Below are 25,330 nucleotides of genomic sequence, written 5' to 3'. Positions count from 1 at the left end.
TTCTCAGAGTGCAGAAATTTTTAAGAACTGGGAAGGTTTGCAGGCACCCTATGGTTAATATATTTTTTCATGACCGGTTCACTTTAAACTCAGGGGTAGCATAAATACTTATATCTGCAGATAAAAAAAGGGCAAATGAAACCGAGCCGTCCACTGAACACAAACATTCCATTTTCCCAGCTGCTGCCGGTTTTTATATCGCTATAAATCCCCACTACATTGAAATGCGTATTGTCATGCAGGTTATGGAGTTAAGATGAGTAACTTGATTCTGCGCGGAGATAAGATCCATTTTGTTTTTTAGAGACGGTAATGTGTTGAATTGAAGCTGACACAAGGCCAGTCTTAAGGGAAAAGAAGTATACAGCCTATAAAATAACCGTTACGCTCTCTCTAACCTTAAGGTAACATTAAGACAGCAGAAGGCATGAGGATTGCAGAGGCCATTATGTCGGTGACCCGTGAAATTTGGACAGTGATCTAATCAGAAGGGACGTTAAAAATATCCCCCTTTTGCCTCTATCTGGCCGCAGATTTTGTACATCTGATAAGTCAGTGGGATCTTGGCGTATGTTTCTAGGATTGCACTAAAATTTTTTACAACCACATGAACGTGTAATTGGTGGAGTTTTTACTATGTTTTAAGGGTAAAAGCTACCAAACTTGAACATATTTCTTCCATCAGTAATGCCTGGGTTCCTACGATGACCAAATGCTGCATAGCTGTCAGAAAATGTCATTGGCAATGCAGTCATTTGTTTAAAGTTTACTGTAATGGCTTTGGGTCAGTTTTATTATAATTCTTTTCTTAAAGAAACACTGTAATTTTCCCGATTCAGGGATTAAGGCTTCGTTTGAAAGGGAGTCTAGAATGCCACCTCCTGGGTGAAGATTGGAAAGCAAAATGTTCTTTTATGACGTTTCATCTATTTTACCTTGACCTTACGGAATGGTAAAAAGCCTCTGCAGCATTCAAGCCAATCAGGAACCACCCATAAACAGCCGGGGGGTTACTGAAAAGTGCCGGGTGGAGGAGGAGCTGGGAAAACACTACTATGTCAGATTTTTTTTTTTTTTTGTGATGATATTTCCATTTTTCAGTGCTACGATCTCCATATTTACCAAGAACTGCATAATCATCACTTCAATGTCACCATATAGTAATGACCACTTTGAATGTGAGATTAAAGAGGAATTAAACTCAAAACTGCAAATAAAAATAAATACACTTACCTTCAAGCCAACAGGACAGTCTGACCCCTCCGGGGGTGTCCCTCATCGGGTCCCAGAGCTGGCTTTCCGGGTGCCGCCATCTTCTCTTCTTCCTGTTCTTCATCCTTTCACCCTGACCCAGGTGCAAAATCGTATGACATAGAATGAAAAAAAAATTGTCAATCTCACTGCACATGCGTGAGATCGGCAAATTTTTCTCTTTGTGCAAAAAGGCTCCTTCTGCGCATGCCCGAGATTCTCGAGCATGCGCAGAAGAAGCGCCCAAGAGCCTCCCAGGATGCCTGACTTAGGTATCCTGGGAGGCTTTGCGCTCCTATTCATTCTCGACCACCTTGGCGTTTGAGAATTAAGTGGCCATGCTGCACTTTTTTTTTTTTTTTTTTTTACCTTACATACAAGTCTTATCTACCCTTTTATGTAAAGTGAAAATTCTGAGTTTAGGTACGCTTTAAAGGTGCTTGTTTTAAAAGTTTTAAAAAAGTTTTATAACTTGTCATTTTTATAACGCCATCTTCTTCTTCTCATCCCTTTATGTGATGTTTAGCCATCTTGATTGGCTGGGCTGTGGTGACCTAAGTCCCAAGTCTTCCCGGGTATATTTGCAACTGAAGCGATCAGACATGTAAGACCTTGCCTCTCCCATTCTTCAATAATGTCCTGCCTGATCCAAAGTCTTAAAAAAATTTAACTGTAGATCTGCTTTAAAATTGTTTCTGATCACCAATTATGATACCTTTTTTGGAAGCCAGTTGGAAAGTGATCAAAACTTGTGAACACTTTAAGTTTAACTTTTTAAAGTTTAATGTTTGTGTTTGTGGTCATATCAGGGTTATGAAGGTATTGTATCCTCAAGTATGACTGTTGTCCCTTTCTTTGATGATGTGAGAATGGGGCTATTGGAACCCAATATCGTGCACCTATGGTAGGGAAACCAATTGGACACGTGTCTGGAGAGGAGTCACATATAACATCAGGATATCATATTTGGACAATGAAGGGTGTAAGACTGTTGTTATTATTATTACTAATACACAGTGTTTATATAGCGCCAACATATTATGCAGCGCTGTACAAAGACCAGTCATGTTACTAGCTGTCCCTACCATAGTCATATGTCTTTAATTCAGTCAAGGTCAATTTTTGGGGGGAATCCAATTAACCTAACTGCAAACCTGCAAACTCCATGCAGATAGTGTCCTGGCCGAGATTCGAACCGAGACCCAGTGCTGCAAAGGTCAGAGTGCTAATCACTGAGCCACGGTGCTGTAATATGTGTAAATCATTTCACTTTGTCACACTCATTGATATCAAACTTTGATACACCCAGTAGCGCCGCGTTGTGTGTATGTGACAGGCCCTCTTTTTAATGGACTTTCCAGCGCTCCAAATGGTCCCTGGCTTTTATTCAAGTGAAAGCTGTCTGTGCATTGTTGTTGAATTTTTTTTTTTTCTTTTCTGATGAGATTGCTGATGACTTGTTCGGCTGTCTGTCCCGTGTTCCAAAGAAACATACTGTGCTTATAGAGGAATATTTCCCTTATAAAATATTCAAGCCAATCTACTTCCTCTGCAGGCGTTTTACAGGCAGGAGTTAAGCAGCATTAAGCTCTTGTCTGTGGCAATGTTGGTTTTCATGGGCTGTGTGATAGAGACCGGCGTACCTAAAGTGAACCTATCTTTATAAAACATTAAATGAAGCAGCACTATCATGTAAGAGCAGGCAGCATATGCTCGTGTACATACTTTTGGTGTTAGTAAAGCAAAGCCCCAGTGCTCAATCCTTACATACCTGCTGCTGTATAATCCTATCATTTGTGTAAAGCAGTCCTGCATACGCATGGCTAGATTGGACTTTAAATACCTACTTTGTTCCCACTTTTAATTAGCGGCCATCCACAGAAAATCAACCATCGAGCTTGTTGGTGTATATCCACCAAATGAATGTACACTCAATTTTAAGGCCCTGCCCCAGCATTTCAGTTGGGCTGAGGTCTGGACTATGTTGACAAGGCAATTGCAATTCCTTGTTAATTTATTTTTTTAACTGTTCTCTTATAGATTAGCTTTTCGATTAGGACCATTGTCCTGTTGCCTGACCCTGTTTCTGCCAAACTGTCATTCAGATGGACTCTTAACACAGCGTTCTCAAACCCAGAAAATTTTGGTGGTCCGTGGCTCTGGTCAGTGACCCCCAGTGGGGTCCTTCTCCTGACCCCGCTGATCATGTCCCCCGTATGGGCACATGGCATCATGACATCACTCTGGGGGAAGTTTCTTCCCCTTTGTGTTACACACAGCTCCCCGCACTATGCGCGTTCCGGATTCGGTGGATTTAGTGGTCCGCAAGGTCCAAAAGGTTGGTGACCACTGCTCTAAGATACTTTGGTACCCGGAGAAGTTCATGGTTGATTACAAGCTGCCCAGGTCCTGTGGTTACAAAAAAGGTCCAAATCATCACTCCTCCATCACTGTGGTTGACAGCTGGTACAAGGGATTTGTGCTTATATTTATTTATTTTTTACCAAACATGATGCAGTATATTATGTCCAAATATCTCTACTTTGGTCTCGTCTATCCAAAGGACATGGTCACAGAAGTCTTGCAGTTTGTTCAGATGTAACTTTCCAAAACCAAGACCAAGCTGCCAGGTTCTTTTTTAAATAGAAGAGGCTTTCTCCTGGCAAACCCGATAATCTTTTTCTAATTGTACTGTCATGATCTTTAACATTCAACATGCTGAGGCCTGTAATATGTCATGTGTTTGTTCATATGGGGTTCCATTTACCTAAATTTTGGAACCCTTTATAGACCAGGTGCTTTTTTCCCATTGCTTCTTGATACCTACAAGTTTAGTATTGTCACTTGACCATAAGCTGCTACAGTTTGCATTTTTCACTGGAATCCCTATTAATATTTCCCCTATAATTATTTTTCTTTTACAGGAAAAAATACTTGGTGTGAAAAAATATTTGCTTCTAGTCCCTGTGAAGTTTGGAAATTTAGCATCTTTGGGCATAGAAGAATGTATAAAACGCACTTACCTTGCCACCTTTACAACAGGTTGACTGTGCTTCTAATGTCCCTGTTTGGCTACTCCTGTAGCTTTGGCTACTCCTGATCAGCGGAACCAGTAGGAGCAGACCCCGTGATAGTGATGCAGACGGCTAGTTTTTGGACTTATCAGTGGTGCCAGGTTGCATGTTCAGTAATTGGGCAAACCTTAGATGATAGACCTGTGCTTGGTTTTGCAAACATAAGGGTGGGAATTTTCTTAGATTCTGAGTTCTTTAAGAAAACCCTGTCACCATCAGGTGAAGTGGGGTGGTTCTGGGGCAATACATGTCAAAGAAGGTCTTTAAGACACTGCATGTACTGCTCTTCTCACTGCACTTTAGTGGTTCCATTCACCAAACCCTATAACAGTGCATGGCTGGAGGAACGGTAATGGGGACCATGAATTTGACAGACTCTATATATGTGTTTTAGTGTGAATATCCTAAAAAATATATACAGTACATATATTTGTGTTATCTGTTCATTTTTGTACATCTGTATACCTGAGTGGAAGTTTCCAGGCTTTGTCCTGGTTTTATTGGTCTGTCTGTCAGGTCATGATTCAGGATTTTCTCCCGCTATCTTTGTTTCCGTCTGTAATAAACACATGTCGCCAGTCAATTCCGTAGCATTCCCCCCTCAGCTGAGAGAGATGTACCTAATTACCACTTCCTGACTGTTCATCACTGTCTCTTGTTATGTGAGGGAAGCAAGTTCACAAATCACAATCTCTACATGACAGCTTAGTTAAAATGTACCTGCTCGGTGCACAAGGAAGTCATTTTTGGTTAAAGCAACAGCACACCAAATGTGGCTTATTCCTTGTGTGCTGGGATTGAAATCATAAGACCAGATATAATAAATCATAAAATACAGATATAACAGGGTCACCCAAAAGTTGCCTGTTTGTGCATGGGCAAGGAAGCCGCTACTTCCTGCAATGTTACTTTAATACCCTGCCAATAACTGGAATATCAGTTTGGTCACTTTAACCCTCTAAAATAAAATAAAAAAAGTGTCTAAAGTGGCTGATGATTTTATGACTTCATTTATATTTTAACTTGTGTTTTGGAAGCTACTGGCGCTGATAAATCAAGTTCTCGGTCCTGTAGATCCAGGACAGACAGTACAGAAGGAAGACTTTTCATCTTTTCCAACAAAGGCTGTCTGTAATCTTTGGTTCAACCTTCATGCTTGGCACAAATCTGACGACTGAGGCTCTTAAGACGCTAAGCATAGGCGCCAATCCAAGATCTGAATTATTTGTTTAATGGGGGCATATTATGGGCATTGCACAGCTCAGTAATAAAAGGAGTAGAGCTAGTAATAAACAAATGCAGTTATAGCCTGCGTGTAGTCATCTCTCAGTAGACTATGTTTAGGATAGTGGGTGTCTAAATATAGCTAGCAGCTTTTTTTCCCAAGTGTTTCCTAGGTGTTCCCAGGACAGAGCAAAGTGTTCTTTAAAAGCTAACAGAGTTTGGAAGGTTGCGATTTGATCCACCCACTTCTGGTTCCTACAAATCACTTTGGTCCATGACTGTACTGGGCTGCTTAAGGTGGATCTAAACACCAACATCAGACCTAATATTAGATATCTTTTCTATGTTACTTGCACAGAAATGCTAGTCTCCCAATGTGGCACTAGCCCGGTTGGCTTGCATCAATAAAAATTAAGCATTCCTTATATGTATAGAGGCGACCGTCCATCTTTTGTATGGCAAGTTGACTTTGCCATCCATTCCTGACCTTCTTCTTCAAGCTCCCTGCTCAGGCATTCTAAACAATCAGTCAGTGTATTGTCTTCTGTTACCGTATATTTTAACTACATATCGGGCTGCTTCATCACAAAACACAAATCTGACCCATACAAATGACCACCATATCACACCGCTGCACAGTATTATCATCATCATCATCATCAACCTTCTCCTCCTCCTCTCCACCAATTATAATCATTCACCTCCTCATAGCTTAGTTTCATCACCATTCTCATTTGCAGATCCCATTGGGAATCCTCCCTGCTAAGTATCTCCAGAGCAGACTTTGTGTTTGCTTTATCAAGCACTTTACCATAAGTAACCTAAGTTGGTGATTTAAAAGCTTTGTAAACTGTGGAAGTGGAACTAAACTGCTCCGGTCCAATCCCGTGTTGTCCTGGAATTCCTCTTTGTTTGGGTGCAGAGGAAGCACCGGGTGCCGCCATCTTCTTCTTCGGTCTTCTTTCTTTGTCACCCTATCCCGCACAGAGCAGGTGCGAGATCAGGTGACGTTGCCACTGCGAAGGGGAAAAAAAGAAAGCTGATCTCGCTGCGCATGTATGAGATGAGCATCTCTTTCCCCTAGGAGGAAGCCAGATCCTCCCGGGATGCATGTTATCCTGGTAGGTTCTGTGATCCCATTAAGTCTTGTTTAGGGCGGCGATCAATTTTTAAGTGGATAAGGCGAACTATAAGGCCATAATTAGTCCGGTTGCTGCTTTGTAAATTTTGCAATTGCCAACTTTAGGAATATAGTGGTCTTCTAAAAATGAACTTAACAGCTGATTGCCATCTTGGTGTTATCAGTGGTGTCATTTATACACACAAATAACACCATTTATGTTGCAAGCAACCTGTTTGACCCTTTTTGGGGGTAGGAAGATGCAGCTCCTCATTTTCAAATCAAGCATTCACAAACTTGTGCTCCTTAGAAATTGACATTATAACCAGCTCTAGTAAAAGGGAAGGTAACAAGCCGGCTATTACCGAAACCCCTTTACAAGTTATGTGTCACTGTGCCAGGTATGTAACACTATATGATAATACAACTTTCAGGGAACTATATGGAGAAAACTTTCAATTTATTCTTGCAGTTGAGGTTTTTTAATCTAGTTTAGACCTAAGCCAGGATACATTGAATGGAAATGAGGAGCCGCACAAGAAATAAATCTGTGTGTGGTTTGCAGGGCAGCACGCCATAACAGAGAATTTTGTTTTTACAGGAAGGGTTGATTGGTTTTAAAACACAAGATTTATAGGACATTAAATCAAACTCCAGCCAACACCTATATTTAATTTTGGCTAAAATGGCAAAAGTGTTAGAACCTTTCTTGCGATTTGTTATGTGTCCTTTCACTTCATTTCCTGATATGAGAAAGTTCTCTGGAAGGAGCAGACATTTAAACCTGTCATCGCCATTATTTGATTCAATGTGCTGTGTTTTGTATTGTATATTTGCCTGACCAGTATCCCTTGAAAATAAAGTTTATAGATCAGGTATTACAGTTTCAGTGTCACTGGTACAATCGTATTGCTCCATATGTTGTGTGCGAGATTGAGATTTGGATTCTCGCCTGAAGGTTGCTTGATGTCATTGTCCTGTTGGCCAGAAATTGGGGTCCACAATAATTTTATTTTGCTTTTTTACTTTATTTTTTTCCTCTTTAGGTAATGATTTTAGATATGGGATATTAATTCGTTTTGGTAAGGCCTCGCCTGCATTGGCTTTTAAAACTGCATACTTTTTTGAAGCCTCTGAAATGCACTTCCATAACTTTTATTAACAAGAACTTGTTGGCTTTAGCTTTGCTTTGCTCCAGTTTTAAGGCACAATTCTTTGTTAAAGCCTCATTACCTTGTATTTCTAAAATGGAAGCAAACTAATTTGTTTGATTCCAATGGACACTACACTTTCAACCTAGACCCTGCTACGTTACCTTTGCTGCTTATTGGATGCAAAAGGCATATTGGGTCATATTCTAATACAGGTAATGTTGGGTTCACATTTGACTAAACCCAGATTGACTTTTATCATTGTCTGTGTCGGCATTCAAAAGATTCATCCATCACCTACTTCTTGTATCAGTGACCAATAACCAACCGGACAGAAAGTAAGGGAACAAGAATTACCCCCTTTGTAAACACAAACACAGCATTACCAGTGGTTCCAACATTTATTATGCCTAAACTCCACCCTAAAAACATTACTCCAAAATTTCATTTAATTTGGGTTTCTGTTTTCACTTGAACTATGTTTTTCTCTTTCAGCTTTTAAAGTTCTGGTCGTGGTGATATGAACTGCGGCAGTCACGAAGCAGTTAACCCAAATCATGCTTTTAACATATTTTATTCTCGGTAGATTGCATGTCGGAAGTGATTGGCATTTCATACTTGCACCAGAGCGCCTCCATGTTATTCCAGCTTCTGTTTTTGCAGACGTTGATGTAGTGACCTACTTGTTAGAGCACTGGGCTGTGAAGTTGGACATAATATTCCCCAATGACCTTGGGCGCGTACTGTAGCTTGGTGTCCCAGATGGGCAAAACCGGTTGTATGGTCTAATCTGCAGAATTTTTATGTTCCTTCATTTAGCCTTTAATACAACAGGATTAAAAACATTTTCAAGTGCTCACTGCACACTGCATTATATGCAGCCATGAAAGTTTTTCTGCATTGAATTGGTTTATTTAGGACCAGGCTATTAAAAACGATCCAAATCCAATTACGGACATCTCATTTTAGGCTCGTCTTTCATTATATTATTACCTGGTAATACTTTTTTGTAGGTCTTTGTTATGACAATACCTCTGGGTGACATCTGTTTAGCATTTGTAGCTTGGCATTTTCATAGCATGTCCCATGCGTCCCTGGTATGGCCATGGAAATACATATAGCGCAGGCATGGTTAACCATTGTTATTGTCATGTAGCTGTTTCTGAGCCTTGATGTACATTGAGTGCATGTAAACAGAAAGTTGCCAAACTCAGGAACTTCAAAATGCCTTTTGCTTGTCTTATCCACTCCAAGCCTCTTGGTACTATTTTTCGCATCCTGCTCACTTCTTCGCTTCAAGTTCTTTGCACTCCTAGATTAGGTTCCTTTGCCTCTTCCTATTTTAATCATTTGGAAAGCTTTTCACTGTGCCAAGCCCATGCCACCTGTACAGGTAGGTGGGCCTTGGATGTTTGGGCTAACAGTAAGGAATATCCAACAAACCCCACCACAAGGAATGCAGAACCACAGTCTGGTTTGCAAAGTAGTGTTCAACACAGAAATTTTTTTGAGCGGGGTAGGTAGAAATTGTAGACAGTGGCAGCGCCAAAAACACCCAGGCAGTTACTTAAAGATGCATGGTGGTGCACCCAGCTAAAAGGGGCTGGGTAGAAAACTGCACGGGTTCCATTGATGACATCTCTGTTGATTCTAAAGCGTTATTTCTGCTGCCCCAGATGTTATTCTAAATTTACCTGTAGTCACTAAATTGTTTACCTGATTAAATCCCCAAATATCTATAGATGCACTTGTTCTATTAGTGATGTATTTTTGTGTATTTGTTTGCTAAAATATAAATACATTTATTTGATCCCCAGGTTTTAAAAGTAGCAAATGTTAAAGTAAACGTTTGCTGTGATTTTCTTTTTCAAGCATTTGTCATTATGACCCTCTGACCTTTATAAGAAAGTGCTTGTCACTGATTCCTTTTTATTTTCTATTTTTCAGGCTACTCAGGAAGAATTAAAGGCTTCATACCGCAGACTGTGCATGCTATACCACCCTGACAAGCACAGGGACCCTGAACTAAAAAAGCAAGCAGAGCAACTCTTCAACCTTGTCCACCAGGCCTATGAAGGTCAGTGGATATTTAAGATTGGCTAAAACTGCCGGGGTGGCAGATATTGAATTTTCTTGCAGCCATTGAATTGTGTGTCTGGCAGGAACGAGAAAGAGAGAGAGAAAGACGTTCCTGAGAGCCCTTTCAAGATGACGGCTGGTTTTGCACCTTTGTCTCACCTAGGTCCCTGCGATCAATATCTGCTGCTGGAAATTAGCAATCTGACTAATTATTGAAATGATTATTTTTTAACGGTGACAGGGCACTAATGTTTGGGTCGCGGAATTGGAAATTGAAACAGCGGCCAGAAAGATATTAAGGCTGATTGTTGTATGTTAACCCTTCCATAGCCAAGAAGTTTTGATGTGTTGTTAAGCTGAAAATCAAAATCAGCCTGTTAACCAGATTAAAACTGCTCTAGGATAAGCCCTTCTTTCTGACTGCTGAGGTGCTTCCATGGGTAAATTACAGGTGTTTTGGGAAGTTAGGAAATTGTATTCCTTTTAATATATGCAGGTCTGCTAAATACCTTTTTGGGATTTTACAATGTCATGTAATGTAGAAAGGAGTGTTTTCTCCTTTTTGCAAGTTTTAGGAGTGAGAGTCTGCAGAGGGCTGATCCATGTCAGATATTTGTGAACATGGCCAAGAATTGCGCACACAACAGGATTTACAAAATTGTAATCTCTGGGCCAGTATCTCAGTCAAGGTAATAGATGCCAACCCTGGATGATGCATGAACATAGATGGTAACATCCATCTGGAAAGCGAAGCAAATGAAAGCATCGTCAAGTACGATACTGAGATCCCTGTCAAAAGGTTACAAATACCTAGAAGTATTACATCTACACATTTTTTTTATTAATGCATAATAACACACTAGTAATCCCTAGGAATACTATACTGTATACTTTAAATGCTAGAACCATTTTACTGATCCAAAAACAAAGGAGATCATGGCAAGCCTTCCTGTCTTAAAGGTACAAAGACATCATGTAATGCATGAATTACATTTCAGCAAAAAAAATGTATGGCAATTCCCAATGAGTCCGTGAAAGTGACATGGTTACCAGCCAAGTGGTTGCAATAATCGGTCTTCCAAATGTGCAGAGTGATCATTGGTGGAGAATAGAGACCTTAGGAGGTGTTTGAGGGTTCCTATTTGCCAGGGGCTAACTGTTGGTGATCTTGTGACTTCTTTTTTGCCTTCTGATTCCTGGGGCCTATTACTTTTAGGCAGGTTTGGTCATTGTGGGGTGTTTAATTAATTACCTACCACTTACAATATTCAACCCTCAATTTTTTTAAGTCAGGAGGGAAGAACTTCTAGGTTGCTGGCAGCCCCTGTATTGTGAACCAACTCTTCAGTAACCACTCAAAAAACAGTTGGATCATTACTGAAATGTTCTAAGTGTTGCTAAATAGGGCTGAAGATAACACAGTCTTTTATAGTTGGCAAATTTCAAACAGGTATGAAAGGCTGGGCTAGCATTTGGAAACAGAAGCTAGGACAACTGGTTGGTTTTACATCAGCAGTTGTGGTAGATTTGTCCTCTTCAATTCCAAAACCACGATGCTTTCTTTTGGCGTAGTATTTAGAAAAAAATGCAGAATGGTTCACTTTCAAGAAAAGTCTGGATTTTTGGCTTCCTCATAGGAGCTAACTCTGAACCCCCCTCTTCCTTCTCCCCATGTAATTAGGTAGATTGTCAATGACTTCCAGTAAAAGCAAATCTTTGACTTTTCTTGCCAAGAGACAGATATATTCACATGAAGGCTTCACCATGCAGAATCTATTCATTTTTGCCAAACCTGACTGTTTTTATGAGAATTGAAGATAAACAAAATATGCTAATGTTTTACAGACGTATACCTTAGATAATAAACAAGACTCCATATACTTGCATTTTTGGTGACCCATCTCTTGAAAAGCCACAGCTTCACTTCTGTCTGCTTCAGAAATTCCCTGGTCAGATGATGTTGCCTGCTTTATATCTGTGGTTCCTCCTGTTGGGTTATAAGTGTTCTATTGACGTATGAACCAGCAGAAACCTCAGTGAGTGAAGGTGCCACACAAAATTTGATTCCCCCCCCCCCCTTTATTAACATACCAAATATATTTTCAAATTGAACCTTTGGTTCTGTGTTTCTCTTTGCCATGCAGGCAAATCGTGCTGATTTTTGCCAGTTAATGAAAGGAACATCTGTGAACCTCTATGGTTGAAATAAATAAAAGGAGCAAGCCAGGGACAGTATGGCTGAGAAGAAAAGGGCTGGTGATACTGAATGTCCATGAGCTAGGAAATGAGGCAGGGTCTGTTTGACTTGCATCAGTTATTATTGTTATTAAACTGTATTTTTATAGCGCCTACATATAATGCAGCGCTGTACATTAAATAGGGGTTGCAAATGACAGACAGATACAGACTGTGACACAGGAGGAGGAGAGGACCCTGCCCAAAAGAGCTTACAATCTAAGAGGTGGGTTTTCAAATGCTGTGTACAGGTATTGCAGAGTAAATTGAAGCCATCTTTAATTCTGCAATTTTTTTCATTTTGTCTTTTTGCCTAAACTCCTCATATATCTGTTTGGAGGCCCTTTGGCAGAGATTTTAGATATCCTGAAGTCCTCTCAGACCTTTTATGCTATTTGCTGCACGTTGACATTCATTTGTGCACTGTTTCTTAGTGACAGAATCACTTTAAAAGCCATAAGTCCAAATTTGACCAGAGTGCACCTTTTTCATTTTCGGCTGTTTTGCAGTAGGTAGCTGGATGCTGAAGAACTGTCATATTTTGAAAACGACCTTGTTATGTATTGTTTTGTTTCTTTCACATTCGTGTTTTGGATACACACGCACAATCCTGTTTGCCGCTAATTAACGTCATTGTTTTGTGCCAAGGAAATACTTGAAGCTCTTGTACTATTCTTTGCAGGAATCAATATTGTTTGGTTTTTGTCAAGCCGGCGCAGGTGCTTGCGGGAAGAAGGCAGTTTTTTGTTGTGTAAAATAATTATCAGCTGGAGACGGTGTGCTTGAGCTGTATTGTTGTGCATAGAAGTTCATGAGGGTAAAGTGGGTACCAACAGCGAGGGTGAGGCTGACACCTGTCAAAACCGTTACCTGTATGGTAAATTTGTTACCAGAAGCCAGTCATGAACAACTAGATATATAAAGAATCGGAAGAATATGAAGAAAAAGGACTAGTTTGGGCTGTACTTGAAGCAGTATGAAGTTGGTTCTTTTTATACTGGCTTTAGGCCTCCAACACTTTATATGCATTTCATCTGAAAAGCTATTTACAATGCATAGGACCAAAAGTGCAAAAAGCAAAACTTAAATATGAAACACTGATGCAGTGCTGGGTCCAAAGAAAAGGTCCTCAGACTAACAGGAGTTGGTTTGGTAGAGTAGGAAGCGCGCCAGGCTTTTGGCTGGCAGTCCAGTTTAATTTTTATTCATGCCAACATGAAAGGAAAGAATTTAGTCTATTCTAGAGCAATGTATTCCAAGATACTACCTTTCAGTCCGGTTTTATTAAAAGATACTTAAAAGATACACCTGATACTAAGTGAATGGTTAAACCACCAATCTTAAATCACCATCTTTTGGCTGTCCATTTTACTTTATTACTTTTATAAAAGTTGAATTAGACTCCCCAGCCTTAGGTCTGGCACTTCAAAAAAATAAGAATACCTTGGTGATGGGGCCTGTGAGTAAAGCAGGACTTTTTCACAGAAAATCAGCTTTCAAACTGTTTTATATTAATTTATACTCTCATTGATTTGTAAATAATTCAAACTTAATCTAATTTTTGCAAATGCTGTGTGAATTATAAAAAGTTTTCGAAATTTTTACTTAACATGTGCATTGCATTCTCCCCTGCCCCTTTTAGCTGGGTGTACCACCCAGCACTTTTCAGTAACCACTCGGCTATTTTTGGGTAGTTACTGAAAAGTTGGTTCGCAATACAGAGGCTGCCACCCACCTACAGCTTCTTCCCACCCAGCTTAACAAAATTCCCGGGGAGAATACTGCTGTTTAGACTTTTACAGTCGGAAGCCAGTGTCATTTGGAGTTTAAAGAAAATTTTTTGGCCCAAGTGATAATATCTTTATAGCCCATCACCTGACCAATTTCGACTTAATTTGCCACACTTCCCCCTTGGCCCTCTCCACCCAGTGGCATAAGTAGTTGAACAAGTTCTCAGCAGGTTTACACGGATCTTGTGACAATGTTTGTGCTTGAAAAGTTGCCCCACAGGCCTACAAGTACTAAATGCCTGGAAGAAATCATATTCTGCTCATATCTAGCTCTTTAGATAGGGTTTCACGCAGTAGAGAAGCATATTGAGGGTTTTTTAGGTTAACTGCGGTCGGCATTCAGGAGACTTGTCATTTTACCCTGAACATGTAAAGTGATTATCTCTCTAACCATATATTAATATTATCCAGTATTTATATAGTGCTGACATATTACGTAGCAGTGTTCAAAGTCAATAGTCGTGTCACTAACTGTCCCTCAAAGGGGCTCACAATATAATGTGCCTACTATAGTCATATGTCATTACCATAGTCTAAGGTCAATTTGGGGGGAAGCCAATGGGGAATGTAGGAGTACCCAGAAGAAACCCATGCAAACACAGGGTGAATCTGAAAACTCCATGCAGATAGTGTCCTGGCCGAGATTCAAACCTAGGACCTAGTACTGCAAAAGCCAGAGTGCTAACCTCTGAGCCAGCATACTTCATTCACTATATTACTTATCCACCCCCAAAAAAATTAGTTTCTCTGTCTGGACTCTCCGGCAAAGTAAGAAACAATAGTTAACACAATTAGGCAAGCTGCAGCCCCTCAGCTCTTGTATAGCCACAATTCCGAGTCGTCAAGGGAATCCTGGGATTTTTTTTTTTCCTCTATCTCAACAACTGACAGGCAGTAAGCAGTAGCTGGCCTGTTGTGGAAACCCTCAAGTCTGTATTCTTGTAATTAGCTCGAGAGAAATCGGCGAAGATCTTGTACAGCTGAAGTTCAGAGCATGGAGAAGTGTATCAGAAGCGCCACTTACCAGCTTGCCTCGAAATGTGTTTTTAATGGCTGGCGCAGAGGCTTGGAATGCGGCGGATGATAAATGAATTTAAAGACAATACGTGCTTATCGGACGTGATGTACCCATCCACGACAGATATACAGAAATCAATTTGCAGAGCGTTTTTGATCTTAACGGGCTCTCTGATTACGCTGCTATCTTTGATTGTCGGCCTGTTTCCACCTTTTATTTATTTATTTGTTTTTGCTGCATTAGAAAAATGCACTTGTGATGGAGGCTTCTTCTTCAGGAAGCTATGTGCTTTGGATAGAAAAACCAAATTGATGGAAGAAGTGTTTTTGTTGCCCGTAACAAAGGAGATGTATTTAATATTCAAGCGTGCATTACATATTGACATCTGGGATCTGAATGGTAGTTGATAGAAACACGCAGAGATTTATGTTTTTCTAGCTCCCATTTTCCCAATAGCAATATGTTAGGTATGAATAGAGCCTGGTTGACCAAGTCTGTTCCAGATTCATATATATCTTAGATATACCCTATTATGCCAAAATTCATAAGTTGAAAAAAACAAATATGTTCAACCACTACAGAAATAAATATATTCCAGAAAAAAACCCTATAGATATAGTTGATTCAGAGGAAGGCTAAAAAAATAAAACCCTTATAAACCCCAATCAATTTGCTCCAACGGGAAAAAAATTCTGTCCTGGTCCCAGGAAGCAATGAAATGTTCCCTGGATCTACAGTCTCTGTTGTCCTTACTTTAAAACTATAATACCCAGTTATATTCTGTGCTTCTAGAAAAGCATCCAGCATTTTCCTAAACTAATCTATAGAACTTGCTAAAACTACTTCCTGAGGGAGCCGATTCCATATTTTCACATACCTTACAGTGAAGAATCCCTTCCTTATCTGAAGATTAAACTTCTTTTCCTCCAGGTTACTAATCTTTGTTCTTCCACCTGGGCGTTTTCTATGTTCCTGTCCACCTTTGTTTATCTAAGCTCCTCCTGTTACATTATCCTTTATATTAAATAAAAACAAATTCCAGCAGAGGTGGTGTGTTTACCTCATAATACCTACAGAAGTGTCAACCCAAGAATACGAGCGAAGACAACGTAATATGTTCCTGTGGCTTTATCAGTTTAAATTGGCATAGTGGATGCCACCAGAAACCAATGAGATACATGTAGAGCAATTGGAAGCCCCAATCATTAAGGAAAATAATGACTAACTCTGTACTCATCATGATATAGCTTACGCCATCACTCTCCTAACATCTCACCATTGGCCAGTAATGCTATTGATCACAGTGATGAAGTGTGCCCTGGGTTTTGGGGATCAGATGATACTTTCTGCACAAAAAGAAGTAAAACATAAAAGGTTTATGCTTATTCTATACTCCTTTATACAATCTTATGTCCATGTGAACAAAGCTCTAATGTGCAAAGAGGGTATTGTTCAATTATCAAAAACGATGTCTGACACAAAGCTTTGCTTGACCCAGTGTTCTGTGTTTTTACTGACCTAAAAAAAACCTTGGTTTGTTTTTTTTTTGTTTGTTTCTTTGTAAGTTATTGATTTGTTTATTTTATTTTGCAGTGCTTAGTGATCCACAGTCAAGAGCTATCTATGACATCTATGGAAAGAAAGGACTGGACATGGAAGGATGGGAGGTAAGCCGCCTTGTTAGGACTCTGTAGTGATGGCATTGCAAACCATTGCCCATTTTCAATGAGCAATTAAGGTGAAATTAGGTTTAAAGTTTAAAGTTTATTAAATGTTAATAGAACTTCAGATATTTTTTTGTCTAAATTTAGAATCCCAGTCTTTTAATGCAGTGCTTACTTTTTGTTTTCTTTTTGAAGTCCATTATCATTTATTTACTTTGGTAATTTTGCAGATAACACACTCAGTTCCTTGAGTGACAACGCTCACCCCTACATTGTATTTATGGAGGAAGCCATGGGTATTTTGAAGGCTATGTTCCTAATTTGGACTACAAACATGTTCCCTCCCCTTCTTCGTTACATTTGTTTTGTACGGCAGAAAGCTTGGATGTAAGAAAACATTCTTTATATTTTCAGTTCAGCATTCCATTGAACTTTAGAGTACCTCCAGTGGTTGTTAGGGGTTCCTTAAACAATGAGCACTTTGTACCTCTCAGGTCAGATTAAATGGCACCAATGATATCTTTAGCTATCTGTAAGGGGGACAGTTTTCCTAACAGCCAGGAATATAGGAGGCATTCTTCTCACCGACCATCACACTAATGTACTATGAGCTGTGGATATAGTAAATATAGCAGGGGTTCCCTTAGGACCTGAAAGTTATTTCAAGGGTTCCCCCATGTTAAAATAGTTGAGAAACACTGTTCTAGTCTGCTTTGTTGAATACCCTTGTTAAAAAAAAAACTGCTATCCGTTTGCTTCTAAATAATATTTTGTTTGTGGTCTATTATCTGCGCGGCATATGTTGCACGGTAGGCAGAGATAGCCAGGAAAATTTGGCAATAAGCTACACAGCTAGTGTTTACGTCCTTTTATAAAATAATCCACCCCCTCGCCTTAGTCATTGCTCAATACATCTTTTTGAATTTGATGGGAGTTATGAGTGCTAGACATTTTCACCTTGCGGCGAGCCCTTCAAAACACCTCCGAAATTTGTAAATCATGTTACAATTTGATGACTTCAAATGAAAAGGACCAGCATCCTTTTTCTTTTTTCTTTTTTTTCTATTCTATTTTCTTCTGCATGTCACCGAAACTGTCAGGTGTAACATAATTTAGAGTTATTAATTCCGCCTTGTAAAGGTTAAACTCTTACTTTGCTATACAACAAATCTTTGGCCTTGCGTTATCTGGAGCTTTTGCCTGTTTCCGTACTTGTCTCTCTTATCCTTTGTTTATTGAGCTAAGAAAATAAAGTATTTAGAAGGTGAAAGAAGAGAGTGCTTTTATTAAACCAATTTCTTCCCGTAAAGGGTAATTCCCTTCCTATATCTTGGTTCCCCTATTTGGACTAGGGAAAGATTGTTGAAGTGGAATTATGGACATGCGGCTGGAATGCACAATCAGTTGTGACATACTTTACTTGCAAAAGTCTTTGCCACTGTATTCTGTTAGTTATCCATGCCAGAGGAGATACCCAGTTCCATGGTTAACCACTCCTTCACTTGTCCAGGCAAAAATCATATATTTCTATACTTTCCCCCCACCCCCTACAACCTGTCCCTCTTTTTTGTGAAGGAAGATATGTCTAAATGAGCTATCCAAGTCCATTTCTACCTAATGCCTGTTGATGTGATGCATGTCAAGGTGACAGGTAGGAAATGGGAAATATCTGAGGAATTGGATATCACATAGTCTAAGTAAAGGTATGTAGCTAATCCTTTCCTATTGTTACTCAACTTTTTTAGTAGCCAAATACAGCTGGGTGGTTACTGAAAAATGCTGGGTGGTGACCCAGTAAAAGGGGCTGGGGAGAACTCATTTCATTGAAAGGATGTCCAGAGTTCAGGTACACAGTAAATGGAGCTGATTTAATTTTTCCAGTAAGAAATCAACTTACTGACGGAACACCAGTTAGCCATTCCTATCAAAAAAGGAAAAGTAAATGTGAGATCCATACAAAGAGCCAATTCAACCTGTTCATTATTTTGGTGCTTTATCCAGGTTGTGCTGTATTGCACCAGTGCGCACTTCTTGTTTGCTTGTGAACTCTGAAACGGGCCAACAATAATTAAATCTAAAAAAAAATTCAATACCTCAAGGTTTTGCTCGAAAATCTGCTTTGGATCACTAAATATGATTTTTACATATATAAAACTTGTACAATACATACTTCAGAAAGTGCATACCTAACCTTTAGGCTTTGCAGTTGACAGGACATTTCAGGCAATTAGGATTACAGTATATGACATGAACTTTGATGTTTATTTTTTGCACGGTTTGTGGGATAACACTGGTAGCCCACTTGTTGCAGGATTGCAAAGAATTGGAGCTTTAAATGATCAACCAACCATCTTCCTGCTGAAGAATACCTATCACACACAACAAGCTGTAGTCCTTTTTTTTTTTTTTTATAAGAAATAATCCCTTTTATTGGGTATTATTTTCCTCCTAAACAGTCAAACAGTCTGAATGAATGTTTAATACACGCGTGCATCTCTCATGCCTGTTTTTCCCATCCTGTATGTCGTAAATTGTATTTTAGCATTAGTAAATGCAGTCCGTAAAATTGATTTAGGCTAACCGAATAGGTTAGCGGATTATCTATAATTTGACTCTGAAGCCGGGCCTTTATTTTATTGGTCTTGCAAGCGATAACATTGCCAGTGAAATACCAGGCGGGTGATAAATCTATGAGCGGATGATTTTTCAGAAATTGTCCTTCTAAAAATAGGAATCTTCTCTTCTGTTGCTCGGATTTGGCAGAAAAAAGATGACGGGGGAAACGGGCCAAGTGCGAAACGTTTGCTCTATCGCTTAGATATAATCTGCTTAATGTACAGTTGGAGATTTGTAGGCCCTATTGCAGACATTTTTCTATCAGACTCATTAGTGTCTTCTGAAGATAAGAAGGGATATTTAGACAAAGGGGAGTCGGCTAGGTTTCTTCGCATTAATTACCTGCGCAATTGTCTTTTTATTATTTTGTCCTTTGGAAAAAAAAAAGTTAGGCTGGACAGTAAAAAAAAAACGACAGATCTTTCTCAAAGTAACTTCATAGCCGTTCTGTTAAAAGATCGACTAATGATTTCAGATTCACATTTTAAAAGACGCTGTGTCCATGAGACGTAAATAATTAGTATATTTTTGGACTGTTCTGCCGTGTGATAAAAGCCGAGAAACTTCTTATACTGTCCAACTTATTGTGATCAAGAGATAGTGTAGCCAGTCATTGCACCATTTTTTGTGAAATTTGTTTCATTTCCTTTTTTGTGGACAATTTCGTACCCTTTTTGGAACTTTGAAGACAACTAGAAATAAAATTCAGAAGGGAGCAGATACTTTATTGCATCATACCGAAAAACCCAGATATGAAAATTTTAAATATTGCAGCTTACCAGTCCTAAAGAAGAACTACAATTCCTATTTTAAGAAGCCACGATCAGGTAGGTTGTCCCTTCAGCAATAATTTCTCCTACCTGCCTGATGGCTCTGGGTATCCCTCAAATACTAGCTTCCCCTGCATGTGCCGAGGATGAATAAACGCCCGCCTATGTCATCCTTGCATAGCCAATCGAGGAGCATCTTTAGGAAGCACAGAAGGTGGCAGCACCCTGCGATGAAACCTAAATCACAGGTGCAGTTCAACTTCACACTTGGTCGGTTGCTACATTACACTTTTTTTTCAGTTCATAATTTTCAACTGTTTTCAATATGTCCCAGGTTCAGTATGTCCTAGTTCTGTCCTAGGTAGACACTCTACTATACCTGTGGAGGAATAGAGTTGTCAGGGCAGGACTACAGAACACCACCCCCTGTCCTCAGTCCAAAAGCATAGTGGGAAATAACTTGCCAAGGTAGATAAAACTGGATGTGAAGTTGAAAACTCTCTAGATTTTTGCAGATCAGCAGGTGTTTTTAATAACATTTTAAAACAACGGGATATGGGCATGTATTGCAGAAATTTGCCCAGGCATATGCTTCAGGTGTCTTGATAAAAAAACCCTAATTAGCTAAATGTAATTTGCTATATCGCAATTGCTTTGTTCATCATTGCATTGTTGATGCAAATAGTGCATACAATGTAGATTTATATGCCTAAATTCTTTAGGGTTGATGTAATGTTTTTCTTACTTGTGACAATTTTTCCTCATTTGGTAAAAAAAACTAATCAAATTTTGAAAGGTTGAATCATGGACATGGGTCCTTTTTTCCAGTCCAATTATGAAATTGTTATAAGGATCTTAGGCCAACTCCTCAAAGAAAAAAAAAAAAAGGCTGCTGTTGGCATTATACATTACCAGTTCAATTGCATGCTAGTTTTTTTCCATTCAGCTCCAATGTGGAGTCATTTAGAATTTCCAGGTCATTCCCACCTTCTCAGCTAATAAAAAGCCAAGTGGTGGTACCATACTGCACCATGGCTTTTCCATATTGTCAGATGTCTTAATGATATGATATAAGCTATGTCATAGCTTCTCTTGCCAGCCCTCTCCTGGGCTGCAGTATTGACCTGTGGGTTTTTCTTCCTTAGGTGGTGGAGAGAAAACGAACCGCGGCAGAGATAAGGGAGGAGTTTGAGAGGTTACAAAGGGAAAGGGAAGAAAGACGACTTCAGCAGCGGACAAACCCCAAGGTAAATGATTAAACCTGATAAAATATTTTTTTTTCTATTCCTAATGAAAGTCATTGGCTCCTTGTCAATGTTATCAGTGTGCATTAAAGGGTAAATCCACCTAAAATAAAGTCTTAATATCTGGTGGTATTTGTATGTGTATATATGCAAAAGCAGCTTTTCTGTTTTATTATGACTGTGCGTGTGAGTTTTGTTTAGAGAATTTTAAATGAGCTTCACTGAGCTTTAAACACAACCCCATGAGCGTACATTAAAAGCTGACCCCACCACCATATAATTATGGTATGGAATATGCTTTTTGGCTTACCTCCACCAGACTCAAATTGCAGGCTCAGCATAATCCATCCTGTCCTAAAATTCAAATTAATAAATTATTATTTTATTATTTTTATTTGTTTTGCCTTGAATAAATCTTATTGTGCCATGCATGCATACATACATACATACATACATACATACATACATACATACATACATACAGGGGTTGTGTGACAGTGTTTGGGATAAGGGGCCAGTTGGCAGACGCTTTCACACTAGGGGGCAAAGACATGATAATTCTGACAAGTTCTAGAGCCTACTGAGGGTGGATACCTGTAATATTAATATTATTATTATTATTATTATTATTATTATTATAATTATTAATAATAATAATAATAAACAGGGTTTATAATGCGCCAACATTTTACGCAGCGCTGTACATTAAATAGGGGGTGCAAATAACAGATGAATACAGACCGTGACACATGAGGAGGATAGGACCCAGCCCAGAAGAGCTTACAATCTAGCAGTTGTAATGAAAGTGTTGATTGGCTAAATCAGAATGTCCTCTGAGGTTTTCCCTGACAATGTATTCTGATATGGCCTTTTCTAAAGTACACCTTCTTGGTTTAATATAAAAATTTAATTTTTTATTCAACTTGCACAAAAAATTAAATTGTTAAACTCAAAAAAAATGTGAAAGCCACAATATAACCTGAAGATGCCTGTCAGGGCAAATGACAGGCTGTGCAAAAAGCAAAGAGGCCATGCCTATTAACATCAAGCTTGTTTTCATTGGACAAGACGCTTCTTGAATTGAAATGTGTAAAATAAAAAAAAATTATACCACAGCAGTAACAACGATCATGAAAAGGTGCTTCAAACACATTGAAATTTCCCCTGTAAGATGCATGGAGAAGACAACACTTTTCCTGGAGTTGCGGGGCATTCATAAATAACCCCACATATGTTTTCACAAGCCACATTTTTACTATTACTGTCGCTTTAATTTATGATGGCGCGTACCGCATTTTACGGCTCCGCTCATGGCTTACCCTACTAAATATTTTTTATTGTCCGTCGTATCTGTCACCACACTGTTTTCATATGGAAAATATGCTGCAATAACCAGGCTCGAACCCCAGCGTTATACCGCGCCGCTGTCTTCCTCTGCGCAGCCATCTGTTCACCCCGGTTCAAAGACTCTCCCAGTGCAGGTTTGTGGGCTACCTGCTTTATGGCAGCATTACAAATCACAGCATAGTACGGTATAATTCAAACGTCTGATCTGTGATACCTTCAGCTAATTATGCCCTTCGTGGAGCCCGGTGCCGCTGGCTCGTCAGAGGTCCTAATTAGGATCCTCTTCTCTCTCTTCGACAATGAGTTGTTTTTGTAAGTAGTCATTAATTAGAATTTTGTATCTGTTCTGTTGTCAGCGTACAGGGTAAGTATACGCGTGCGAGAGATTATTTCACTAACGAGCGTCTTTTGCTGGAGCCGAGCCCCTTCAAGCTCTCTCATAGACTAAAGCGTCATTTTCTTTATTCTGTTCACTTTTTATGTGTGTGTTTTTTTGTTTTTTTTTTAAAGTTTGACAGGCCACTATTTCAGTTCACTGCCTTTCTCAGAAACTAAGTTGCAGGATCCAAACCCATTCCTTGTCTTGTTAAATAAATGATGGAGACAACAAGGTGACTGAAACCTTCTTGGTAGAGGTTTTGTTTTTCCTGTCTGAAAATGTAATTTTTGTTTGGTGAACCTTTAAAATTATTCCCTAATTGGAGAAGTTCTGAAGGGCTTATATGGAAAGCTCCTTTAAAATTGCTAGTTACATGGCTGTGTTTCACCTAAAGTGTTATTGTTCTAAAGTATAAAATTCAAACAGAATGCCCCTGTCCAGTTTCTTTTGCTTTCTTTGCCCCCAATTGTCACACATTTTCTAATCACATCTGTCCAAGAGGGAATTCTATTCTTATACACTTAGGTCCATAAATATTATTATTCTTATTACATTACCACAAGTAATTTTAAGTGAAACAACTCAGATGCAGTTGAACTGCAGACTTTCAGCTTTAATTCAGTGGGCTGAACAAAATAAAATGCATAAAAATGTGAGGAACTAAAGCCCTTTTGTTTTACACAATCACTTCATTTCATGGGCTCAAAAGTAATTGGACAAATTTAAAAGCTGAAAATAAAATGTTCATTTCCAATACTTGGTTGAAAACCCTTTGCTGGCAATGACAGCCTGTAGTCTTGAACTCATGGACATCACCAGATGCCGGGTTTCCTCCTTTTCAATGCTCCGCCAGGCCTTTACTGCAGCGGCTTTCAGTTGTTGTTTGTGGGCCTTTCTGTCCGAAGTTTAGTCTTCAACAAGTGAAATGCATGCTCAACTGGGTTCAGATCAGGTGACTGACTTGGCCATTCAAGAATTTTCCACTTCTTTGCTTTAATAAACTCCTGGGTTGCTTTGGCTGTATGTTTTGGGTCATTGTCCAATGTGACTGCATTTAGCTGGATTTGAGCAGACCGTATGTCTTTTAACACCTCAGAATTCATTCGGCTCCTTCTGTCCCGTGTCACATCATTAATAAACGCTAGTGTGTTTACCGCCTCCGTCATGTTTTACAGATGATGTGCTATGCTTTGGATCATGAGCTGTTCCAAGCCTTCTTCATACTTTTTTCTTGCTATCATTCTGGTAAAGGTTGATCTTGCTTTCATCTATCCAAAGAATGTTTTTCCAGAACTGTGCTCGCATTTTTAGATGTTTTTTTTAGCAAAGTCTGATCTAGCCTTTCTATTCTTGAGGCTTATGAGTGGCTTGCACCTTGCAGGGCACCCTCTGTATTTACCTTCATTGTAGACTTGGATATCGATACGCCTATCTCCTGGAGAGTGTTGTTCACTTGGTTGGCTGTTGTGAAGGGGTTTCTCTTCACCATGGAAATGATTCTGCGATTATCCACCACTGTTGTCTTCCGTGGACGTCCAGGTCTTTTGGCGTTGCTGAGTTCACCAGTGCTTTGTTTCTTTCTCATGATGTACTAAACTGTAGATTTTGCCAACTTCAAATATTGTAGCAATTTCTCTGATGGGTTTTTTCTGTTTTTTTAGCTTATGGATGGCTTGTTTCACCTGCATGGAGAGCTCCTTTGACCGCATGTTGTCTGTTCACAGCAAAAGCTTTCACATGCAAGGACCCCGCTCAAATCAACTCCAGGCCTTTTATCTGCTTAATTTATAATGACATAACAAAGGAATTGCCCACACAACCCATGAAATAGCCTTTGAGTCAATTGTCCAATTACTTTTGAGCCCCTGAAATGAAGTGATTGTGTAAAAAAAAAAAAGGCTTTAGTTCCTCACATTTGTATGCAATCTTTTTGTTAAACCCACTGAATTTAAGCTGAAAGTCTGCCACTCAACTGCATCTGAGTTGTTTCATTTACAATTAATTGTGGTAATGTACAGAACCAAAATTAGAATAAAGTTGTCTCTGTCCAAATATTTATGAACTGTAGAAGTGAATGGGGTTGTACTGTGCAAATGTTGACAGTAGATCAGCATGGGGATGAAAACTTTGTGCCCAGCTTGTGCACATTGTCTTTCATTTGTATTTCAAGGACAGAAATGCATGCAGCATTGCAATAACAAAATGTAAAGCCAAGCATCGCAAGAGTGGGCACATCAGACGTTGCTCTCTACATACACCCCTATGGGGTCTGTTTTTAAAGCGGTGAATCTGGCATTCATTTAAAACATGATCAAGAATCAATTACTACTATTGAAACACATGGACCTGGATGATTCTCCATCCTTTA

The 25,330-nt window shown here is 39.3% G+C and overlaps 1 protein-coding gene across 1 annotated transcript in view; it reads left to right on the top strand.

Annotated features, from left to right (window-relative positions):
• The window catches only part of DNAJC11 (DnaJ heat shock protein family (Hsp40) member C11), an 84,589-nt gene that overhangs the window by 14,922 nt on the left and 44,337 nt on the right, over positions 1 to 25,330 (top strand). Inside the window, exons 2-4 of the mRNA XM_072425555.1 lie at positions 9,768 to 9,897; positions 16,536 to 16,609; positions 21,138 to 21,239. Of these exons, the coding sequence (XP_072281656.1) occupies positions 9,768 to 9,897; positions 16,536 to 16,609; positions 21,138 to 21,239 (306 nt within the window). The remainder of the gene's footprint in view (positions 1 to 9,767; positions 9,898 to 16,535; positions 16,610 to 21,137; positions 21,240 to 25,330) is intronic.

This window comes from Pyxicephalus adspersus, chromosome 11, assembly GCF_032062135.1.
Source record: "Pyxicephalus adspersus chromosome 11, UCB_Pads_2.0, whole genome shotgun sequence".
Lineage (NCBI taxonomy): Eukaryota > Metazoa > Chordata > Amphibia > Anura > Pyxicephalidae > Pyxicephalus > Pyxicephalus adspersus.
This window is presented reverse-complemented; position numbering and strand designations above follow the sequence as displayed.